The sequence below is a fragment of the Anthonomus grandis genome, chromosome 7, assembly GCF_022605725.1.
Source record: "Anthonomus grandis grandis chromosome 7, icAntGran1.3, whole genome shotgun sequence".
NCBI lineage: Eukaryota > Metazoa > Arthropoda > Insecta > Coleoptera > Curculionidae > Anthonomus > Anthonomus grandis.
In genome coordinates, this window is record NC_065552.1 from 11,068,044 (window position 1) to 11,087,258 (window position 19,215).

Below are 19,215 nucleotides of genomic sequence, written 5' to 3' on the forward strand. Positions count from 1 at the left end.
AAATTTACAACCATGTTCCTCTATGTGTCAGACAAATTTTAGAAGTTAAGAAATTCCAAAAGAAATTAAAATTACTTTTATTATCCAGGGCATATTATAGCCTTGACGACTTTTTTAATGATACCTTTTGACCTGTGCTCTGACATCATTTTAGTGTTCTAGTTTTGTTTCCTATTAAATATTTTAATTTACTTCCTCTAAATTCTGTTTTATCGACAGCTTCACTTATTTTTTAATCAAATTTATCAAAAAGATGCTTTTTTTATTTTTTCAATCTGTTTTGTTATAACTAATTTTGGTAATGTGTGTAAATTTTATGGTAAAATGTTTTAGATGTTATGTTTGTTTGAAATTTGAAATTTAAAGCGAATTTGGAATTTTTTAGTTTTTAGGATGCTTGTACACAAGATTTTGTTTTGTCTTACGTAATATAGCACATTTTCTTTCTTTCTTTCAATTAAGGTGTTAAAAATCATGAAAATGGCTGTATACATTTTTTGTAGGGCTTTGTTATCCGCTCGCCTCTCTCTAAAATTTCTTTAGAAGTAACATTTGTTACATGCCACGTTTTCCTTTGCACCCCTTGCGCGTCTACCTACCTCCCTCTGGTATTTCTTTTATTGCTAAAAAAAGAACAAAAAATTAATTTGTATTAAGAAAAATACTTATGTTGGCCAGGTTAATAGTTATAATTATGCTTTGTTTAAAATTATTATTCTTTTTTAAAAAAAGGGCTTTGCTTCACAAGCTTGCACCTGTGCTAATGGTTTCATTATCATGCTCCTATTTATCATTATGGTTTATTTATTGTAGATTGATTATTATGTCTGTAATTTTCTTGATAAATAAATTTATTTTGAATTTGAGTTGAGTTGAATTGCATTCGTTACACTACAATACACATTTTGACACAAGAATCAATTAGTTATCCGATTAAATTAAATTTACTAAATTGTTTAACTTTATTTTTCAAAATCAATCTTCTGTCTTTCTAAAGCATGCTACCCATAGTATTGAAAGATTTAGTTCAATGTTAGCTTTTCTAATACTTACCATAGAATCTCAACCCAAATGGACTTGTGTGCTATTTTCATTTTTTAAATAAAAGTTTTATTAGATGTAAAGAAAAACAGACCAAGTTTATTATGAGAAAATACGCTTATATTCCTAAGTAAATATTTAGTTTAAAAAAAACAATCTCTGTAAAATCCAATGTGACTGCAAAAAAGTGACAACGTCAGCATCTTGTTTTCATCATGCTGCACCCAGTAACATAAGAAACCAAGCTTTGGGGGCAGCAGCAGTGTTAAATCTCGGTAACGAATGGCATAATTTCGTCGCCTAAGAAGAAAATTCTTTAAGAGAAAATCATACCGCTGTATACGATTACAAAGAATTCCGTTTAGGTCCTTACAATATTTATGAAATTTAAGCTGCGCCCCGTAGCAACCTGAACACTCCAGATTCTTCGCGATACTTTTCAAGAGTTTATTTTTATATTATTGCGAGGCTTTGTAAATGAAAAATATTTACTTTGTTTTAAAGTGGACCGAGAAATATAAAGAGATATAAAAATGTCTCGAAGAATTTGTTATGAAATGTAATATAAAACTTGAAAAAGATTTCCAGAGTTTTAAGAAATAAAATATTTATGTTTGCTAGTTCGGGCAAGGGCTTTATTTTGGATTCTGCCACGCAATTTTATAATTATTTATGATTTAAATTTAGCATAATTCTAGTTGGCACAATAGTTGATAAAAAGAGTCTAAGCATTTAATATAATAATCTGGTCTATTTTCTTCTTGATGAGTCCAGTTGACTAGGTCGTCCAATTTTGTTTGTCCACTCAAGACGAGGAGACTTTGAAATCCTGCTCGATTTGCAAATGTAATATCTGATGTAAGCCTAAAAATTTGTAGTACATTTTAATTAAATATTTGGATTTTTATAATTTAAATAAGACACTTCAAGTAAAAGATGTAGTATTTGATTGCAGTTTAACAGGCAATGGTTTATTAGATTTCAAAAAAAGAGTTTTTTAAATAAAATCCTAGAGTTTTTTTTAGTTTCAGCGATATAACAAAATATGAAAATAGTAATTAAAGGTGCTAACCTTAGAACATTGAATGGCTAGAATAAGCCTAGCTGCAAACCATAGGCTAGGTTGTTTGAGTTTACCATCTCTCAGGTAATGATGTCAAATTGACTTTCCAATTTTTTATTCAATATATAATTTTCTTAATCCTACATATTTTTTTAATGTGTTCTATTTTGTAACAGGTAAAAAGTGTACTTTTTCAAAGTTTTGTTTACTTGCTGACTAATAATATATACTTTGAGAGTAATCAACAAATTTTTCAGAATAAAAAAAAAGATTCCTGACAAAAAAGTTAATGAAAAAAAAGCAACTTGGCAACGTAGAATAACTCTATGTTTACACTGTACGTATCCGAAGTTGCCACTTTGTGTTGTTTTTCTAGATATTTTTTCAATCTGTGAAGCTAGCGCCCGATCGATATCCAGCAACCAAAATCTAAAACGCAGCATATGTCGTTTGCCAGCAACCTATTTTATAGTCCACGCCCCGCTGCTATTTAATCGATGTATTGCCCGTATCTCCTGAAACTCCCAAGGAATTTTAATATTTTTTTGTCGAGATACAATACAATATATTACGGAAATTTTCACAAATACACAATCCAATTTATAGATACAACTTAAAAGTTATAATATAATTCAAAGTACTAACTATAGATATTTTAACAAAAATTAATGTAATTCTTATTTATCAAATTATCTCAAACAATGAATCCATTAGAATGAAACGAAAAATTTTACCACAAATTAGGCCTGTGTTCAAAATTTTTTATTTCCCACATTGATAAAAAGGAAAAAAAAGTTTTTGTTTCCTTTGTAAGTAAAAAAAAATTTTATTCTACTATAAGGAGCAGAGGAGCGGAGGAGGCACAAGCAGAAACTAGGAGGAAATTAAAAATTCAAACAAAATTGCAAAACAAGTGAGTCGACTCTCAGGGGATTATATTTTGTGACAAATGGCAACTACGTAAACTGATAATTAAAAATAATTAACAAATGCACCTTAAATTACTTTATCAATAACTTTTTAAAACTATTATAATTTCGTGTAATAAACTGTGTTAGTTCAATATTTAATTTTTTTTGGTTATGACTTCCCTCAATTCCTGTTTTTAAATTTTGCGGTAAGATCATAAGAATTTTCGGAAGCAAAAATAATATATTTCTTTGCAAATGAGATTTGTTAAAAAAATATGATTTTATTTCATTATTTCTTTTAGAACGGGTGCTATAATGATGATCAAGCTCAGTGAAAATATGTTTTATTTTTTTGTAGAAATAAAGACTTGTACTTACAAATAATCCTCTTAGGTTTAAAACATTAAATTCAGAATAAAGATTAATTGTAGGATACTGGATATTTTTATATAGAATTATCTTTAAGATTTTGTTTTGGCACAGCTTTAAAATCTGCAATGCAGTTTCGCGAAGATCACCCCAAATTGGTAAGCAGTATCTTAAAATAGACTCTACAAGGGAATTATAAACTATTTTGATTGTTTTTCCATTTAGAATGTTTCGAAGCTGGTAAAATTTGTAAGTCCAGCGAAGATGTTGATCGATATATAAGCCTAAATATTTAATTTTATTCGTTTTCTGTATACTTGAACAGGTACAAGGAGTCGTTAATAAATTACAGGTTGTGGCATGAATTTTAATATCAGATTGTTTTGGTTGATCGGCAGCCGTTAATAAAAATGCTATAAATTTAGTTTTTACAATGTTTAGGCTTATTTTATTGCTACTTATCCATTTTTGTAAAATGCTAGGGCCTTCTTCAGCTTTCAAAAATACATTTTCCCAATTGTTGTCTGTAAATGTCACTGCAGTGTCATCGGCAAAGCAAATAATTGAATTATTCTTCAGCAATTGTCCCAATTCATTAATATAAACTAAAAATAAAACTGGTCCCAGCATTGTGCCTTGAGAGACTCCGGTGGTAATGACCGTTCCGCTACTTAATGTATCAGTACATCGCACTTTTTGGATACGATTTTCCAAATATGATTTAAAAAGATCTAACACACGACCTCTCACCCCAATACAGTTTCCTGAATAGTAAGGAGTGAGAGACCGTGTCGAATGCTTTAGCAAAATCCATATAGATTGTGATGCATTTTTTATTTTGCTGCATTTTAGATAGTATATCCCGGAACCAACAAAACGCAGCATCTTCTGTTTTGCCTGAACCCAAACTGTTTACTATAAATAAGATTTTATGATTCAAAAAAATTAGATATTAACAATCAATAACTAAATCGATTTATAGTCATAATAAGCCTCTACAAATTAAACCTTTTTTGTAAAAAATACTTAAAAAGTCGAATGTTCAAGAAATGATTAAGGCTCCCAAAGGATTTGAATTAATATTATTTTTATAATAAATATCTATACGCATTTGAGATTGTTGCAGACGTCTACAAACAAAAGCTCTTTAGTAAAAAATGATTGAATTGTTAGATGTAAAAAATTGGAAAAGCTATGTAACTCCTAAAGTCCTAACGGCTATAAGGAAAAGTTTTATCCATATTCTTTGGCAGTTATAACCATTTATAACATCTTACTCAATAATTTTTAATCAAACAACCTTCGTTTGTAGAGGTTTGCAACCATCTCAAATCCTTTTGGATATTTTATTATATGTTACAGAAAAAAGTTTAATTCAAATGCTTTAGAATTTAAGCTTTTAATTAATTACCTTAGTTTGTCGCAGTTTGTACCCATTATAAACCGATTTAGTTATCCATTGTTAATATCTAGAGAAAAAATATTAAAACTCCTTTGGAATTCCAGGAGATACGGGCATTATATTAATTAAATAATATTGGACGACGACTATAAATATGTTGCCGGAAAACGACATATGCTGCGTTCTCGATTTTGGTTGATGGATAATTGGATATCGACCAGACACTACCTTCATTTTTGCACACAATAATTTTGCAGCATTTCGGGTTCGAATAAGCAATAAATTTGCTAGATTATAATAATATACTTAATTACACATTTTTATTAATATTTTGGCATCCAATACTTAATAGATACTTCAAAAATATGCCATCTTTTATAATGTTATAACCTAGAAGGATGATCTATTCACTATTGACATCTAACTCGCCTGTGAAAGGAACGATTTAAATTTCTTTTTTTCTAATATATGTAGAAAAGAGAGTTTTTAGTCTTAATATTAATTAAAAAAACGCACTGAAACCACTCAATACATTATTTTAATACTAATACTGTAGAAAATATGCACCATCCAAAAGTAAACAATGAGCGCAGTTCCCAAATACCTTTATCGCGAGAATATTTCTGGGCAAAATCTACAGCGTTGCCACTGTGTGTGGAATTTTGGTGATTTAAAGAATCCAAATTAAAAACATTAATTATTATTAGTGTTTAGTGTAAATATAGTATAAAATAGTTTTGGTTATTAAGCGAGTTTCACTCTTTCTTTTGCTTTCTAATGAATAGTTTAACTTAGTTTCTGTTAATTATAATAATTTATTATATTACTTGATTTTCTTCTGTTAAAATTGAGTAATCACTGGCAACATGGAACACTAAGCATGTTTATCAAAGAAATATCCCCGCTGCCTCCTGTGTAGAGAGAAGAAAATATTTATGTTGTGTATATCCAGAAATTTTCCTAATCGGTATATTATTTGCCCTTATTTATCTTAAAGCTTAGTTATATCGGTTTTTTAATTAAAATTCCTTTCTGATGAGATTTCTTAATAACGATCTGCAAGTGAGGTTTAATTAGTATTTATTTTTAGTTAAGTTACCGATATAAAAGAGCATAAAGATGTTCATATTTTATGCTAATGGTTTTTATGACATTAGATTTATACGAGTAGGGTCTATTCACATCAGATAGCTTAGAATGAGATCCAGCATATGTTTTTTATCTGCATATTATAGTTTCCAAACTACAGGTCCTTATTTGCAAAGTTTTTAATTCATCGGCTTATTTCAATATGGAGTCTTAATTATGCGTTCTTACTCAAATATTTATGGATTTACTTATGATTAATATGTGACTGATCTTTCTTAAGCTCAAAAATTTAATATTGGTTGTTGATTTAAAAAATACATTTCTTACAACTGTAATATATTTTCAAAAATTTTCCTATTTTGTTTGTTACTCTAGTTCCCATGATCCCATAAATCTCAAAGATTAGTTCGTCTATCAATTTAATTGAAAGGACTTTTTTAGCAAATTTTAAGTAGATATTGCACTTTTTTCATTCTATAGAATATTTGGTAAATGTATTTAAAATACTTCTTTTTACGATATAAATTAGATACCAATAATTGGTTTAGCTAATTTCCTTATATTTTTTAACCTAATAGTGTCAACAAGACTTTCTAAGGGCATAAAAACTAATACAAATACACACTCTTGAACACCAGAGGTCAGACATTATGAATTGATTACATGCTTATCCTAAATAAATATTGGATATTAGAATTTAAAATTCACCGAACGCATGAATTAACCATAATTTACTTTTGGAAAAAATCAAGTTAACACTAGTTTCAAAAAGGAACAGAAACACAACTAAAGCACAAAATATCTATACAAAAAAAGACTTAGAATAAAATCAACGTAAATCCCATACAAGATTGGGAAGATGTAAATGCTATCAAGGAGAAATTACAGAGAAATACTAAGAAAGCTGCTAAAGAAGCTTTAAGTACTTAAACTAAATACAGTTATTCCAAAAAACTAAATAAAACCCCATGGTTCTCACAAGTAAAAAATAATTGCAGAAAAATTCTCAAAATGAATGAAAATTGATTTCTACAATCGACGCAAAGAAATGTGGCGGTCCATCAAAAATTTGCCTAAAAAAACTAAAAAACAAGAAAAGATTCTGTTTTTTAGTTTCACAAGATTCTTTTTTTTATAAAATCCCGGATGAATACCTAATAAGAAAATCCCATCATATTACAGAAGCATAAATCTATCGAACACCACCCAAAAACTAATAATAAACAAAATTAATATCTTAATTACTCTCTTGCATGACCAACAGGGACTTAGTATAGCATGGTCCTGTTTTTGTCATAAGACAGATAATGGAAAAATCGATCCAATATAATAAACCGACATAATTAAGTTTCAAAGACCTTGAAAAGGCATTTGATTACTTCCAACTGAGAGATATCATACATCTTCTTTATGATAGGCAACTTTTTCACAACCTTATAAATATCGAATAAGCCGAGCATATAAAGAATAGACTGAGCCAATCGAGAAAGGCATTAGACAGTGAGTCAGGTAAAGTCCACTTCTTCAAAGATGACGCGCAAAAACAACCACATGTATTTAATCTAAAAGCAAAATCGCTTAATATAAACACATCTATAACTAAAACGAAATGCATAACAATATCAAAAATCCCGTTAAGTTGCAAGTTGCCTACATATGAAAATAGCATCTACCGAAAAATAGAATTTAAATACCTCATCGTGGAAACGTATGGATAGGGGAACTTAGAATAACAACTTAGTCCCGAATACAAGCAGTCCAAAATCAATAAGGATACAGTTAGACCTCTAATGACTTAAACAGGTGAAACGCGACCTGAAGTAACAAAAAGCAGGCGGATGTTGAAGAAAACCGAAATAAAAATACTCCAGATTGCATTGCCGAAATATTGCTATATAGAGAGCAAAACGAGAATGTTAGGAAATTAGGAGAATGTGCGAGACGGAGAATGTGAATCAATTGCTACTGAGTACAAGAAATAAATGGAACCAACGCATCAACCAGACGGATGACACAAGAATCGTATAAGTACCACGTAATAAATTACCCTTAGGTTGCAGAAGTACAGGCAGACCTAGAAAAAGTTGGAGCGATAACTTACCACCTAAATAGACATGGTGACGAAGTTAAATGATTTTTTATCTAGGTATTTATAGATCTTTTCCTAAATGTAACTTAAATAAAATGTAATTTACAACACCAACTAAGCATAAGTATTTTTTGCCTTTATTAAAGCCCAAGAAACTTACATATTCTTTGCTGATGTAAAGAAATTATTTATATTGTGTACATTCAGAACTATTTCTATTTAGTATATTACTTATATGTATTATTATGATATTATCAATCTTTAACATAAATTCTTCTATTACTTTAACTGAAAGGCCTTTCTAATTACATACATTTCTTCAACTAGGTATTGCAGTTTATAATTCCTATGGGACGTTCTACAATTGTATTAATTGATACTTTGAAAGAAGTCGTCCATATTCTCAAAGAGACCCTGATATAAATAAATTAAAGGAGAACAACACAAAGTCTCGGTCTCAAAAATTCTTTAATTTGTTAGAATGGTGACACGTGTTTCGCTCCTAAGAGCATCATCAGACCTAAAATAATGTAAACAAAACCAAATAATATTACAAAAAGACCTTAAAGTAAAACAAAAAAGTATACCTCAAGAAGGTTAAAAACACGCCCGACTGGGTCAGATATACACACACACTGAACGGTAAAATATAAGTATAAAAAACTGACGTCACAAATATATAAAAAACAATAACGTAGAACTTAAATACAAGAAAATAATAAAAAAGTAAAAAGGAACTACAGAGATTTGAACCTACAACCTTGCGCAAGACTGTTACTGTTTGCTGCGTTGACCGCTAGGCCACAGCGTTCATGCGATAGCTTGGAAAGAAAGGAGGGGACTACAAGATATTATTAAAAATGAGTCCCGGCTCAAAATTGTCGTTAACGCAAGTTAAAACTGGACTCTTCATCGCTCGTGTAATCTCTAGCTTCTCTAGAAGATCCAGCTTTTTGCCCTTCTGGCAGTCATGAACTGCCACATTATTGGGGTAGGAAAAATTATGACCTGTTGACAATAAATGATTGGCAAACGCTGACTTAGTCTCGACAATATCGGTGGCTTTAAACTTGTTCACCAGACCTAGATGTTCTTGTATCCTTGTTGACTGTCCCACATAAATCGTAGGGCAATCGGCACAATGCAAACTATAAACTCCCGATTTCGAAAGCGGATCTGGATTATCCAATGGTTTAACCAGATTTCGCTTTACGGAATTAGAAGTCTTAAAAGCGATTGAGATGTTAAAAGGTTTAAAGAGTTGCGCCATCCCCTGGGAAATACCTCCAAAGTAAGTTAAACATCTAAAATTTTTATTATTACGTTCCCTTTCCTCTTGGTGTACAATGTGGTATGAAAGTTTGTACTTATTAAAAAACTTAAAATATAGTTTTTTGAAACTAGATAGAGGGAAGTTATTGTTGATTGCAATAGATGGTATTATATTGTACTCTTTTTTATTGGGAGAGGTTATGTATTTCTGGTAAGCCGTACAGTGAGGGAGTTCTAGGGTTCATAAAGTATAGGCTGGCTTTATTGGACTCGAAATATTCTAAAGTTATGAGGCCACGGTCCAGACAGCTCTTAACTTTGTTAAAAAAGCTAGGAGTGGGATCTTTATTTATCGAAACAAAATCATCGCCAAATAGAAATTCCGAAACTTTATCCACATAATCAGCCCTATTCATGACTACCAGACAAGCGCCTTTGTCGGCCTTAGTTATTAAGAGATTGTGTGTTTGAATTTTATTTTTAAGGGAATTTAAATGTATTTTGTTAAAGTTATGCGGTGTTCTATTTATCCTTCTGAATTAAGAAAATTTATAATTCTGGCTCTAACTATGTTTTTATTAGGTATATTGTTAGATTGAATTATATTCTCAGCCTTCACTGCTAGGATTTCTTTAACATTTTTATTTATATTTTGGGTAAAATAAAATTTTAAGTTAAGGTTAAGGATATTTTCTTCCTCTTTGGTGAAAGATACATTAGTGAGGTTAAGAAAGCGTTTATGAAAAGAAAAGCAGTTCTTACCCGGCCCCTCCTGTTCTTCCAAGTTTTTCGCTGATCTAAGATTATTTCATGTTACCAACATTTTCAGTTTCATACTTAGTCTATTACAAGTATTTCTACCAAATATTTCTACGTCATCTCTACACTTGTAATCAAAAGAAGAAAACTCTATAAAGGATAACCTGGGAGTCAAAGTAAAATATAGGTATTTCAGTTTAGAGTTAACGACACTAAGTGACCTATAATGTTGTTTAATCTCTTCCTTGATCCACAATCAACGCAGCAAACAGTAACAGTCTTGCTGCAAGATTGTAGGTTCAAATCTCGATAGTTCCTTTTTACTTTTTTATTATTTTCTTGTATTTAAGTTCTATGTTATTGTTTTTTATATATTTGTGACGTCAGTTTTTTAAACTTATATTTTACCGTTCAATGTGTGTGTATATTTGACCCAGTCGGGCGTGTTTTTAACCTCCTTGAGGTATACTTTTTTGTTTTACTTTAAGGTCTTTTTGTAATATTATTTGGTTTTGTTTACATTATTTTTTAGGTCTGATGATGCTCTTAGGAGCGAAACACGTGTCACCATTCTAACAAATTAAAGAATTTTTGAGACCGAGACTTTGTGTTGTTTTCCTTTGATTTAATTGATACTTTGTTTTTACCTGAACTAATTATATGAAGACTGTTTATTACATTCGATTTATATGATTTTGGTCTAGTCGGATGAGTGATAACTTCTAGGCCCAGGAATGTTCTTTGCATCTTCTCCATAGTAACTCAAATTTTTTATTAAAAATGGCATTTTTTTATTATTGTGCCTATAAATCTTATACTAAATAGAATTTTGAAAACTAGTTACATATCATCTAAATTTAGTTTTTTTTTCACTTGGGGGAATATCTTTTTATATTTAGATTATTGATCGAGTTAGAATGCTTACACAAGGATTAATTTTGTGTCTTTTTTGGGCACCCGTTCTTGGTTATGGAGTAATTGGTACTTATTGGAATTCGAGTGTTAATTTAGAAATGATCTGACAATGTGATAAGCCCTTAGTATACATGCCTTTTGTAGTTCTATATAGGTTCCCGACTGTACATGTAATGGATTAACAGTATCATGGAGGTCCTTTGATATAATTCCAGTTGAAGACAGACTGGGATTTCTGGAACAATTGGAACTCTATTTTTCTCTGGCTTCTCTACTCTGGCTTGCAGTGTGGGATTGTTTCTTCTATGATGATCGCTCTATCCCATATTATTTTGTGGGTTTCACGTGCAAATACTAATAAAGGATTTTATTTGTAATAAAGAAACTTTTCCGTCATTATGTTCTTTAGCATATTGGTTCAAAGCCAGATTTTAGCAATCATTTACTTTATATGTTCTATTTTTCACATCTTTGATATTTGGAAGATTGAGAATATAATATGTTTGATAGTTTGCGTTAGGTGTACGCTCTTGAATGGATAGTAGGTATCCCTCAGATTCATCGAATAATTCACTCTGACTTAGCCATTTGTTTGACGTATATATGTTTACATATTCAATATGAAAATAAGTAAAATGATATGTTTTTATCTGTTTTAATGCTAAGTGCTAATTGTTTTATGTTAAGGTTGAGTAGGGTATAATTTTTGTATGCAGCGATAATCGCTGGGTATAAAAGTTTGTTTTTACCTGACAAACCAAGGAGCACTGAGACTATCTGCCTGAAATATTTTACTATTTATTTTTGTTGAAGGAACCATAATGGTTTGATCACTGTTTTGTAATATTTGTAGGTTTACTTTCTAAAGATTTATGATCTTAGAAAGCCAACTGTGTAATACGACTTCAAAAGCTGTTTTATAATCATTATACGCCATATGAATGTTGTAGTCGTGTTTTAAAGCTTGGTTAAGAATCAAGTCAACTACTAATTGTTCATTGCATCCTTATACCATTTTGATACATCCTTTTTATTCTTCTGCAATAAACGTATTTACTTCGAAGTACTCATAAATTAGACAATTTATGCAAGAAGTTAAAATCTTGCAGGTAGACAAACAGGATATTTGGATGGGTCATTTGAGTTCTTTATATCTTCTGACAGAAGACATAATATAGCTTAAAAAAGCTTTCTAGCTTTTTTACAAAAGTCAAGGGACTATATTGGTAAAGTACTTAGCAATATAAGTAATTATATGTGGATTTTAGCCGTTTTAACAATTACTAAATTATCCCTACCTGTTGCTTGTTTTGGAAATTACTTTTTCCATATCTCTTCATGTTATTCTGTGGTATTGCATAGAATATTTAGGCCTAAATTGAATTTTTCGCAACTACGAAGCTTACTTATTATTTCAATTCTTTGGTATAAATAGGCTACCAAAACTTCCATAGTTCCGATCGGTTCTACTAGCATATGCATTAAGTTTCTGTTTTATTGTATCTAAAATATGTTGGCGATTTGCATTTGCTGACTTTTGCCTCTTATGTTTTGAGTATTTAAACCTGATCACTTCAACAAGTCTCTTGTTCTTTAGGTATTTTATTAACTATATAAGTCTTCCAATATCGCTTTGCTTTGAGATCAGCTATATTTTATTCCAGCCCTTTCTTTCATACTGAAAGATTTGAAATACGTCGTGTGCTAGGTTGCGTCATAATTTTATTCCTAATGATTTTTGTCATGGTTTTCAGGCCTTTTGATACTAATATTGTCATCTACTGGTGCCAAGAACTCGATAAGAAAAATCAACTTGGTGCTGGAGTTTAGCAGGACATTCTATTCCGGGCTTCTTGGCTTGCATAAGCTGGAAATTGGGGAAATAACGACATAGACACGACATCATTTAGCGCGATAAACTGTATTTCCTTTGGAATTTATGAAAGAACGGACTGTTTATCCAAACCCTATGCAAACCGCAGTAAAAAAAAATTTCGCATATCAGCCTTAAGTTAATTGATATACAGCGACTGAACGTAAGTACGGCAAGATGATACTCGTAATGTGGATTATCATTTCAGGCTGGGAGTAGCAGCTTCTACAGGAGGTGTCAATATTTTATCCTGATATACATGACATGTATCCTGACAAGCCATCATAAGTCCATCGGAGAGATTATTATCTCGATTATTTAATTAATTTATTTACATGTTCTTTCATACATCTGTTCACTTCAGCCTTTCTTATTTTAGCTTTTACACTAACTACATCTTGCTGAATTTTCAGTGAAGTCAAATTTCGCAGTCCAAAAATACCTGCCGCTCCGTAGCGAAATACGGCAACTCTTGCAGGCTCGTTAATATTGATGAGCTGCATTAACTGATCCTTATGTTGCAAGACAAAGTCTAAGAACCTTGCGTGCAAGTTTCAGGGAATGTTCAGAATTCCGCGTTTCACACTTGAGCTCATATAGTTTATCGACAGTCGATTTGACCAAACAAACACGATAGTAGCGGAATAGTCAGCATACTTGGATCAATTGCCTTATTTTTAGCTGAGTGAATAGAATTTCAGTTCTTTTATATGTGAAGAGTGTATGTGTATGTGTATGTGTATATCCTTTACAGTCTGAACGTTCTGCATGCAACTCTGCAAAAGACCAAAAACCTATACCGCTTTCCAGCATTTAGGCGTTTAAATATGCTTTTATCTAAATCCTGAAAATCCCCTGCTGCGTCGTCAGCTTTTGCTTGATTAAGTGGTAAACATTGCACTTATTTCTTCCTAGTTCCATTCCAACTGCTGCAGAAAATAAGGACACTTTATGCAGGAGAGATGGCAGCTCCTTAACCAAAGAAGCATAGAGTTTAAGATCATTTAAATATAGCAAATAAGTTAACTTTGCTTTACGTCTCCCTGGCGGTCCAACCATGTACCCCTTACCTATCTTTACTTTCAAGGATTAAGATGCAGAAGAGGAGAGAGCTCAGAAAATCACCTTGAAATACCCATTTTTTATAATTTGCTCAACGATGATGCTGCATTTGTCAATTATTGTCTTGAGATATTACAAACCTCGTCCTTCAGGTCTTAATTAGTTTTTTCGTATATCTGCCTATTTGGGTGTATCTTAAGATATTTGAATAAGCTAGTGATTTTTTATAATTTATCCAGGCCATCGATAGGTTGAATGATTTTAAGTTAAATGATATTTGGCTATGTCATAGCCCCTTTTGTCCTCTTGACATCTTTTTAGAGTCTCTGGAGGGAGTTTTGAATTTTGTGAATAGTACAAAGAAAAGTCTTAGGATTTTAACAGAAATTTTCTTACTGATATATATAATATTACAGAAAGGTGTGTTTGACGTTTATAATGAGGTATCTAAAATTGAATCGGATTTTGTGACCAAAACAAGTAAGAGTATGAATTAGGAATATACTGCTTTTAACAATATTTTACAAAACGCTTATCGTCATTCCCAAAAAAGGGTATGGTGGTAGATCTGATCAACCACAAAATTTAAGGTAGTTTAATAATAAACTAAAGCAAATGCATGAACACTTAAATTATTTATTAGAACTAAATAAGTAGTACAAGCAACAGCATACAATGATGGATGTAACAAATTACAAAAAAAATATAAAAGTACTCTTAGAAATGCAAAAATCAATGCCAAAGGCAAAATGATCGGACCTTCCACGAACCTTAATAAGTCCATGTGAAAATCATAAATACCCCATAGAGGTGTAATAAAAAATAACCTAATACCATTCCACATTGGTTCAGGGACATTCATTATTCTTTCCAATCACTTCGCTTCTAAATGAAAAAAATCTCAAAAACAAATTTAAATCCACTACTCCAGAGGGATGGTTCTCATTTTAAAAGGTCATATTTAATACATTTCTTACAAAAAAAAAAAAAAAAAAAAAAAAAAAAAAACACGTCAAATTAAATATACAGAGAACGTTTAATTATGCATTTACTGAAGTTCTGTCAATCACCTCCAGCTAACCTCACTTTATTATGTCAAATGGAAACCTCCATCGTGTGATACATCATAGAAAGGAGCGTAAAATTCTCTATTCAACGGTACCAAAAAAATGAAATCGGTAAATATGTAAGCAAATAGTTAGCGAAAATGTCTAGAAATAATGAATATTTTATTTACGCCAAACTTTGGTATGTCAAATGGCTACCCCATGGTGTGCAACAAATGTAACTTCAACCACGCAAGCATTCAACTTCTGAATTCTAACTTAGAAAACCGAAGGCAGATTTTTAGGGTCTCAGAGGTGTCATCATCAGAAAGCGTGTTGAACATTGGGATCTCTTAAGGTTCAGTAATGGGTCCAATACTTTTTTTACTACACATAAATAATCTTCCAAATTTTGATAAAAATTGTAGATACGCACTTTTTGCTGATGACACTGCTGTGTCCTGTATATCTAATATAGTCCAATAAGGAGTTAAGAGTATTATGGTGGCACAAGCGTGAGCTGCAGAATGGTTTGCAGGAAATAAATTCGTTTTGAGTACTTGCAAAATAAAGCAGATTGAGTTTTCAATGAGAACCCTATACTGCGTAAATAGGAATATTAGGGAACATGATTTGAGATGCCTGGATGTTTACTTGGACTTAAAGTTGCCTTGGAAATCAGATGTAGTTGAAGTGTGCAAAAAGCGCAGCAAAAATCTTTTTTTTCTGAGAAACGTCTTAAACTATGTATCTGAGACAACTTTGAAAACAGCATATTTCTCCATATTTTACTTCTATTTGTCTTACGAAATACTAGCTTGGGGACAAGCAACAGACAGTACATAAATCTTTGGTCTTTTGCGTAAAGCAGTAAAGGTACTTGTTGGCCTCGATTACAAGGAGAATTGTTGCCAAGCGTTTTAGCTACTACTTAGCTAAGACTTCAGAATACTCACAATCTCCGGACAGTATATTTTAAAAAATGTTGAATTTTTTAAAGCGAATTTAAATTTTTTCAAAACCCAAAAGGCAGTTCACAATAGTTATTGGAGACTAAAGAGGTGTGAAACAGGGCCGGAATATTGGGCAGTAAAAGTGCTTTAATGGTTTACTAGATGAAATTTAAAAAAAATGAAAAATTCTATATTTAGAAAAAAGGTTAAATAAATTTAAACCTAGAATGTGCCAGCGAAAGGAGAAGAAGAAGAATTTTAATGATTTGTACCTGAAAAAATATATTTTCTCAGCATTTAAAGAATATTTTAAGAAGCTAGAAATAATAATACATTTTAATTTCTGGCCATAAATTAATAGCAAATAAAATACATGACGTATTTAATATAATATATAATTGCTTGATTCATATTATTGCGTTTATTTAAAGTCGAGTATAAACGTAGATCGTAGCATGTAAGAAATCGATAAATATAAAAGTAGATGTTCCACCTAGTTTGATTTGAACAACCTTTCTGACAAATGCAAGTTTAATACAATTTTATATAATTTTTTTTTAATTTTTTTTTTAAATAATAAATAAAACAATATTTACTTACGAATCTCCAATAAACAAAACTTTGTTTAAATCAGGAATTTTGAATCTCTCTTCAAGATAGTGTTTCAATTCTATACTTGGCTTAGCTAATATTGTACATTCTTTTTTGCCTAGTCTTTCTATGGCATTAACATAAAATTGATTTCCTTAAATAAAAAAAAACACATTACACTCTTGGGTATAAAATGACCCTATAATAAGATTTATGAGCTTTTTAATTTACCAATAAACTGAATATTTTCTGTAAGAGGTCCACTATCATCAGTAGCAGCAACTATAAAAGGCATGGAAGGGTTTCTGTTTAGCAACAAAATCGCTGCTTCTGCTTGTATAAGTCTAAAATTCACATCCAGATCTACCACAATTGCACCAACATTTTTAGAATTTTCCAGGAAGTCTAGACAAATTTTCCGTATAGAGCTCATGTCCTCCTGGAGCGGAATTTCCTGCATTGTAAAAAAAAATCAATAATCCTATAAATGTAAAGTATTATTTAAAAAAAAATATTGAAAAATAAATAATCTGCTTTTAAAACCGGTCCGCTGCTCCCGACAAGACAATAAAAGTAAAACTACCTACATTTCCCATTTTAAAATTATAATAATTAAACTAGAAGAACAGTTAAGCGTTTTTTAGTCCCGCAGCTTATGCAATCTGCAAAAATTTTACTTTGTAAAGAAAATTCCCTCTTAAAAGCTCGTTATCAAAGTACAAGCAACGCTTAGAGCTATGCAGATACGGGGCTGATTAGCCTTTGTTTTCTCTTATAATAACGTAAATATCAACTGAAAAATTACCCCCAGCGTATCTGTTTTAACATTAGTCTTCCTTAAAAGTTTTCTTGTTCTCGGTGGTGCTTTTTATAAAAAGTTAGAGTTTTAAAACATTGAAGAAATAAAAATGTCTAAACTGAGGTTCATTACTTAAAACGTAAAGTTTTTTTAGACGTATAATTAATTAATCAACGTTTTTAAGAATATATTTTTATATTAGAGACCCAGTATGCTTTCCTGCCAAATTATAAAATAATTTAAATTATATTTTCAATATTACCTCAAAATTTACAATGTTATATCCAGCTTGTTGTAAAGTATCTCGTAGCACATGTCCACCTATGCAAAATATATCTGAGATGTCAGGGATCTTCTTTAAATAAGCAACAACTGACATCACTGGCGTCACTATTTCATGAGAGGTAGCTCCAAATGGTGCTAGCTTGGATTTTGTCTAAAATAATAGTTCTGGCTGAGATCAAGAAATAAATGAACATTGTAATATTTACCTCTTCAAAGGAACTAATAGTATTATTTGTTACAAATCCGATTTGTTTTTTCAATTTTTTAAAAACTTCGATACATTCACGAGCTCCTGCCAAGGGAGTGGTAGCTAACAGTAGAACCCCTTAAAATAATAATAATAATAATAATAATAATAATAATAATAATAATAATAATAATAATAATAATAATAATAATAATAATAATAATAATAATTATAATATTAACCAAACTGATCACATCTTGAATTACAGCATGGGTTAACCCTTAATAAATTATTAAGGATTCCCAATATAAGAATATTAAGTATCTGTTGGAGATCTGTTCGTGAAACTTTTAAAAATTTCATGGCATACTGATATTTTGTAAAAACGAAAATCTGACAATATCGATTATATTTCGCTTTACTTTAGTTTATTAGACACTAAAAAAGTAAACAGTACTTATTGGTACTGTTTACTTTTTTGGTACTATAATAATATATAATAATATATAATAATAAACACTTATTGGTACTATAATACGCTACATGATGACGCTTCTTGATTTTGTATCCAACGCTTAATTCCCAACATTAAGGTCAGCAAAAATGCCTATAATTAGTACTACATAACACATTTTTAATTAGAAATACGAACATGTGGAATCGAATTTTATTTAATTTGAAATAAACCCTTTATACACGGGTTAATATACTTTATATCATATTTGCCTCAAGCTAAATAAAAATTAAAATAACACTTATTTCTATACATCTTGCGTAATTTACAATTTTCATATATAACTACTTACCATCAATATCAAAAAAAACATAATCAAATGAATTTATAAACTGCACCAATTCATCTCGACACAAACCACTCAAATCTTTAATGTGCTTCATGTCGTAACGAAATCCCGCTAAAACTGTATCTTTCTGAAATGTTGGTGACTTTTTATCAACATTATTTATTATTTTTAGATTATAAATTGGATTTCTTAATGGGTAAGTGATGACAGGATTCATGCATTATTCATACATTATTGTGTGATAATATATTGATAGGTGGTATATTTAGACATTTCCATGGCGTATCCTAATAAATGATTTGAATAAGCACAAGTAAAAAATGCTAATATTTTGGATTAAATAGTGAACCTATCAGGTGCCCACAATAAAGGTTAATTTTAGCGTATTTTAAGCATATCAATATGGAAAACTTATATTTGGGATTTTTTTTTTTTTTTGGGGTCGGTGGAGAAATTTTTTTTGAACACTGGTTACGCGGCGCCGCCCCCAGTCGTGTGGGACTCAGTGTCGATTCTGTTTCGTCCTGTACCCACTAAAACTCCACCGCTGGGTGGTGCCATGTGGCTCCCTACACTGCGGTCTGCTAAGAAGCAGTCCTATTATGTCCCATATGTTTAGTCCCACAGGTTCAATTCTGTAGCTTCAAGGAAGTCCAGGATTGTGCCCAGTGGTAGATTTCTTATACCCTCTGGTGAGGGTTACTCT

At 30.9% G+C, this 19,215-nt stretch overlaps 1 protein-coding gene across 1 annotated transcript; it reads right to left on the reverse strand.

The window, feature by feature from the left end:
- Positions 1 to 1,120: 1,120 nt before the first annotated feature.
- Positions 1,121 to 18,677, reverse strand: LOC126738431 (uncharacterized). The gene is made up of 6 exons (XM_050443770.1): positions 18,513 to 18,677; positions 17,726 to 17,844; positions 17,497 to 17,670; positions 16,667 to 16,889; positions 16,445 to 16,589; positions 1,121 to 1,905 (listed from the first exon to the last, which is right to left on the reverse strand). The coding sequence occupies exons 1-6, from the start codon at positions 18,601 to 18,603 to the stop codon at positions 1,725 to 1,727; spliced, it is 933 nt and encodes a 310-aa protein (XP_050299727.1). The 5' UTR covers positions 18,604 to 18,677; the 3' UTR covers positions 1,121 to 1,724.
- Between the last annotated feature and the right edge of the window lie 538 nt (positions 18,678 to 19,215).